At 54.2% G+C, this 6,101-nt stretch overlaps 1 protein-coding gene across 1 annotated transcript; it reads right to left on the minus strand.

The window, feature by feature from the left end:
* Window positions 1–1,618: 1,618 nt before the first annotated feature.
* Window positions 1,619–4,336, minus strand: J4E79_005435 (uncharacterized protein; the record flags this gene model as incomplete). The annotated part of the gene is made up of 2 exons (XM_049354313.1): window positions 1,619–2,252; window positions 2,364–4,336. The coding sequence occupies 2 exons, from the start codon at window positions 4,334–4,336 to the stop codon at window positions 1,619–1,621; spliced, it is 2,607 nt and encodes an 868-aa protein (XP_049211178.1).
* Window positions 4,337–6,101: the final 1,765 nt, after the last annotated feature.

The following is a 6,101-nucleotide window of genomic DNA, read 5'->3' on the forward strand; positions in this document are numbered from 1 at the left end:
TGCCCCCCGCTACCGACGCCCTGGGTCGATAACGCAGGCGTGAGGCGTCGGGAGTGCCGTGACGGGCAGGGGGGTTGGATGAAGTACTACGGCTGTACACCACACCACAACAAACACCAACAAGACGCATCCATGGGGTTTCGCGACTTACCCAATGTCCCAATCTGTCGTCAGCTGCATGAATCCGCGGAGCTCGGCGAGTCCGCCCTACGTGGGAGAAGAAAGTGAGGCGTTTGTTGTTGCTTTCGAACCTGTTTACCGGGAACCACGTTTTCTCGGATTCGGATACGCTTAATACGCGACTTTCATGCGTGAATCTCGATGGTCGCGTTTAGCCAACTATTGGTCTCTCTGATATACGCAAGGGAGACGGTGCTTAGTTGAGCTGACCGGGTTCAGCTCCTCGGCTCGGATGCATTGTTACTCAACCGGGCAGTACCTGCATATGGTTTCTCGGGTCGCTCAAGCGGCAGTTCTAGGCGGTACTTCCATGCGTTTTCCTGCTCTATAGCCAAGCGTTGTAGAGCTTACACGAACCCGACAGCCTGTTAGCGTGTAGACATGCGCCGAGGTAGAGAGCAAATTATGTTGGTTATCGGTGTGCATGTCGCTTTCTCAGCACCTCGCGTGTATGTATGTGTATGTGTGGATGACGGATGACAGACGGCAGCGGAGTACACCGCTGCGTTGTGGTTGTCATGTCTTGGCGGCTCCAGATACTTGGAGTAGGTCGCCGATATCCGGGTCTCTCTTCCAATTACTACGCCTTTATCATAGTGGTCGGAACGTCTCACTGGTTGCTTCATTTTATTCAGCACTATCAACAATACACGTGCGGTGATGCTTGGGTCACCAGTGTCGGGATTTGGCGGGTTGCTCTCGATACGAGTTTGTACAGTCGAAGCTCGCGAGTAATTTACATTGGTGCGTTCTACTCGCCAGGCGTGAGATACTGTACTCTGACGTCGATCGTGATGCTTGAAGTTATCTGCGTATGCACTATCAAGTTGCTGATATGCAGCGCGGCATCCCGTTCGAAGATCAAAGCAAAGAAGACGTCAGACCAGTATTGTTGTTTGCTTCTTCCGTGTGGGGTAGTGGAGTAGCCGCCCCTGTCCTTTAGCACTATCATGATAGCGTATACTGCACCCGCATGCACATCATTCACATCTCAGAAGAACACATGAACGAAACGCAAAAGCAACATCACTTTCCAGTCCCCAGAAGAACTACTCTTGAGTCATTGCAAAGCAAGCATCATTGGTGGAACAACCCATCCCTTTCAGAAAAAAAGGTAACATTGTCGATCCCACCCCATTACCATCCCCACACACACCTCCATCGAGCCAACTAACAACATACGTCTAACCATATCGCGTAATCCTACTTTCCATTGTATCCAAAAGCAGTAACGAATGTGATCATTTCCTTCTTTCGCAGGTTCCCAAAGGGGAACGAGCATACTACCAAGCTATACCGCTTCCAGCGACGACCGCAATGCCTGTTTCTGATGAGATGTGACAAGACCCGCTTTCCTTGTGGTACCGAACTGAACAACCACGTACCCGCCCACACCTGTGTGGCAGCTGTCACAGCGGATGCGGTCTAGCCCGTCAGCTTAGCCACGCGCGGTAGCGGTGCTGGGTGCCACACCCACGCTGACGGCACTGTCACTGCGCGTTCTGGAGTGGTGATTCGAGCCGGTGGACGAGTGCCTCTTCTCCTTGCGGACCGTGGTGCGCTGGCGTACGGTATTGCTGACCTTCCGTTCGGTTCCGGTCACGACCCGCGCGTTGGGTAAGGCTGCATCCACGTCGACGTCGTTTGCGTTGGAGCGAGGGCTTTCCTTCTTCGATACGCTCTGCGTGTTTGCTGTGCGGTTGCTGCTCTTGCCAATGCACGTCTTGTTGGTAGTGCCGTTGGCTGTCGTCTTGCCTGCACCGTCGTATGGCTGGCAGAAGCAAATCCGCAGTATGTGCCCGGCAAGCGGTCCGAGGACCCCTACTTCGCGCCGAGCTGTGGGTTGACGGGGGTGTACTCGTTTCTTTCTAGGTCTGGCTGTAGCCTCACCTGCGCAGCTTCGGGGCATGCTAACGTATGCGGTTGCTGCGGCTCTACGGTTCGCAGCCTTTCGCTTGCGAAGGACCCTTCCTTTTCCAGACGAGGTGCAACTTGCGATGATGGCCGTGATCAATCGGGCTCTGTGGAACCTCGCCTCATATTTGAGGTCCTCGGCGAATGATCGAGCTGATCTGCGAGGTTTGTAGCGCGGGCGTACATTCAGCTTCTCGTACGAATGACGCGGTCTGGAGCAAGGCGCAAGACTTTCGGTTTGCGCTATGCCGTCACAGCCTTGAACTAACGGTGCAGGCAAGATGAACGAGTCTATGGAGCCAACCGTAGAGTCGATCTGCGACTGCTCAGGGCGTTTGAAGTTGTGATGGAAACGTAGGTGCATAGGGAGCGGAACCGAGGATGTGGGTGGTGTGGTCATTGGCCTCAAAGAGGGCCTTGGGGGTGGCAGGCATGTCGTTGTCGGGAACGCACGATAGGTTGCAGGTGTGGTTTTGTTATCGTAGTACGATGTGGTTGCAGTGGGTGAGCCGCTGAAGTCCGAAGCGCTCGTAGTGCCTGGCGTCGAACTACCCTCTGGCTGGATAAGATTGCCGGACGGCGAGAAGAATGAAATCTTCGGTGTGTCGTAGTTGGGGCGAACGATGCCCGATGCTGCAGCTATTGGTAGTAAAGACGTCAATGCGGATGAGGTGATTGAGCGACGCGTAGGTTCTGCCTCAGCAACTTGATCCGGCTCCGGAGGTGACTCAGAGAGTGAAGCTTGCCGTTCTAGCTCGGCCATCTGCGGAGTGAACCATACTGGCGCGATAGGTGTGGGCGAACGCGAGGGACGCACTGGATGAGGGAAGTCGTGCTGAAGGTCGACATCGACACCAACTACTGTTCCCGAGTAGGAAGTGGACATGGTACTACAGAAGCTCGCATTGTGACTAGCCTCAGTCGCGTGGTCATGCTCTGTGAGTGAATGGTTGTTCTTACCTGCACCATAAAATGTGTGTCCAGCTGAGATAGTGTTGTTGGCCTCGTTTGACAGCGTTGGTACTCTAGCGCTACCGCCATCGTGCGCCCCATCGCGTGCTTCCGGGTACACAAGACGCACAGAAGAGGACCGTTCACGCGGGCGGACTGTAGCCGACGGTGGTAATAGCTTTGACACGGCTCCAAATGCCGTTTGCGACTCGAGCGTATACGGGTCGACGTCAGAATTGGGGACTATCGCATGAGCTGAGAAACTAGGATCAGCCATGGATGACTGCCCGTTTCTGGCCTGATTCTCTGAAGCTAACGCTTTAGTCGCGCTTAGGGCCTGGGATGCAGTAGGGAAACGATATGGCGTGTCAAATGTGTCATCGCCCAGTTGAGACATGTCAGATGCCTGCAATTGACTTTGTAGGCTATCCTCGCTCGCACCCGGCCGATCGCTATGGTTCTCAACGAGCGACATCTGCGTCGAGGACGACCTAGACCGGGTTCTCGAGGCAGCTCGAACATTGTGTATAACGCCACGAAAGAAGCTTTTGACATTGCTGGTACTAGCGTCGGAGTCGGCCTTGCCATTCCGATGGGTAATAGATTGCGATGGCTTAAGACTGGGAAACGCGGATGGGATTGCGGCATCATCAGCCCGGAACGAGTTGCTGTAATCCTTGCACAAGGGCACATCGTGTGTATTGCTTGGTGCTTTCAACAGATGCCCTCGCTGCACATCTTCTGTGATGCGCTGGAGAACATGTTCTTCTGGTGTGTATGAGATTCTGTGTGACGAGCGCGTCGGCGAGGCATTTTCCACCACACGGAGTGAAGGGAAGCGGCCCACGCTGAGGAGGGAGCCATGTGAGTTTAGCGTCGAGTAAGAACCTTGCTCCACAATAGTGGCTAGAGGCGCGCCATTGGAGCGATTTGCGAGCCGAACGGCAAGATTGTAGGGAACGCCTCGAGCTCTGGCCTGCTGCTGATATTCCATGGCGTGCTGCATATCTCCGGTCCCGGTAATATCGTGGCAGGCATAATCATCGTGATCTTGTGCGATGTAATGCCGATCGCGCCCTTGGCCTTGCGTTTGCGGTTGCATTTGCGACGAGCTCGTATCTAGGAAAGCTCTGTAATAGGCGAACGGATCCGGCTGCATGGCATGGGTCGATCGGAAGGACGGAGTGGCGTGGGTCTCGTTCAACGGATCTGATGGAGCTGGACCACATATTGGTTCCTGGCCGTTGCTGCGGTCTCGTAGACTGGCGTCGCGGGGCTGTGCTGTAGGCATGATGCTCATGTCCTGTCATCGATATTGTCAAAGATGAGATCCGATCGATGCTAGATCATAATGTGCATGAGTGTGGGACCCTGCTGATAGCAGAGCAACTTTGTTTGTGCGCCGCAGGGCATCCTGGGAAGTAGCAGGCCTTCCGCAGCGCCCTTTCCGAGATTGTATTGTTTAGGCAGGAGCAGCCATGACCTGCTCCTGTGCAACCGCCCTGTCGTATCTCGTGGCGGCTCATTCACCACTCGGAGGGCATGACCACGGCCATGGTATTCGCCGACTAAAGTCTCCCGAATCGTATGACCATTGCAGTCCGCCTAGGAGACAGCTCCAGTGTTTTCTGTCCTAGCGAAGGGAACATGTTCGACGCGGCTGTGTGCGGAGGGCCATCCAATCAAAATGCTCTGTACTCGCAGCCCCTAAGCCCCACGACCCTTCCTGGAATTGGCGATGATGCGCAAAAGCAAAACTGTTGCTGTGCTTCTTCGACCTCAACGTCGGACCCTCCCGTACGCAAGTACATCGCTCCAACTTGCTCGTGGCGGTTGCTCCTGCATGCAGACCCTATGCCCCAGCCTGCCTATCTTTGGCTAGCGCCGCTGTGAGATCATGACCCTTATTCATGGACAAAGTGCTCATCCAGAATTGATTGCACAAGCAGGTGACTAGCGAAGGATTCGAAGATCACCTACGCATGCCGCAAATGGCTCCATCAAGAATGCTGGTTTTGCATAGCTTCCATAGCCTCTGTTCACAGGCTGCACAATCAGAGTCTAATGATCGGCAAAACAAGCCGGGTCCGTACAATCAGGCCGGCGACGGGATCAAGTGGGTCGTGCCGCTTACATTGTATACAATGCGTTGGGAGACGAAACGGTGCACTAATCCAGGTTCGCCGATACGGAAAGCAGGCTGGCTAGTTTGACGCAGTCTCCACACAAGCGACGTACTTAAGGCTGGGGTAGCGATGAGTTGGCCAGGTTCACCATGGACCTTGTAACCTATCACGGTCGTGACAATTATAGAGCTCTGTTCCGAGCACATGTGGCTTGTCGTACGTCTTCTTCTCCATGTACCTTCATCCATCGTCGACAAAGTCCCAGGATAGCCTGGCAAGATTGAACTGCAGAAGCGACTTCCAGCTCACACCATCCACGAGCTCTCAGAGTTACTGCAGCAGCAGATTGGATACAAAAAAGCCGCCGTTTATCCATCACCGATGTAACGGAAGGTAACAAGCGATATGTCACCTATGCGATCCATTCGGTCGGTGCGAGTGCGCTGAGAATACTGAAAATAGACACGGGATGTGTCTCGTTGTCGTCAACCTATGAGCCAGCATGATGACGGTAAGCAAGGGGTAACTTTTCCAGGTAGCTGACCGGTACTGACCTTCGGCAAGTTCAATTCGCGGTGGTCGCCAGCCGTGCGCTCGCTGTAGACTCGTTTGGCTCGGGCTTAGCCGGGCTAGAGGAGGCTGCACGACGCGGCAAAGCCTTCCATTGCTTCCAGAAGCTGTACGATTTGGTACATGTTCGATGAACAAGATCCGCCCAGCAGCGAAATGCGCATTTTTCTCAGTCTAGACACACGGTTGTGAGACTGCTCACACCTGTCCGGTCAATTGTGCTGAGTCAACTTCCATGCTTCAGTGGTGAGTGTTATCGAGCCCTGGAAAACGCCCTTAAGCCAGGCTTACTGATCACATTGAATTTCTGTCCGTTGCCCTGCACTTGACGGCGATCCTTACCTCCAGTAGCTGAGGGCG

The sequence above is a fragment of the Alternaria viburni genome (genome assembly GCF_023758015.1).
Source record: "Alternaria viburni strain BMP 2772 chromosome Unknown scaffold_10, whole genome shotgun sequence".
Classification (NCBI taxonomy): Eukaryota; Fungi; Ascomycota; class Dothideomycetes; order Pleosporales; family Pleosporaceae; genus Alternaria; species Alternaria viburni.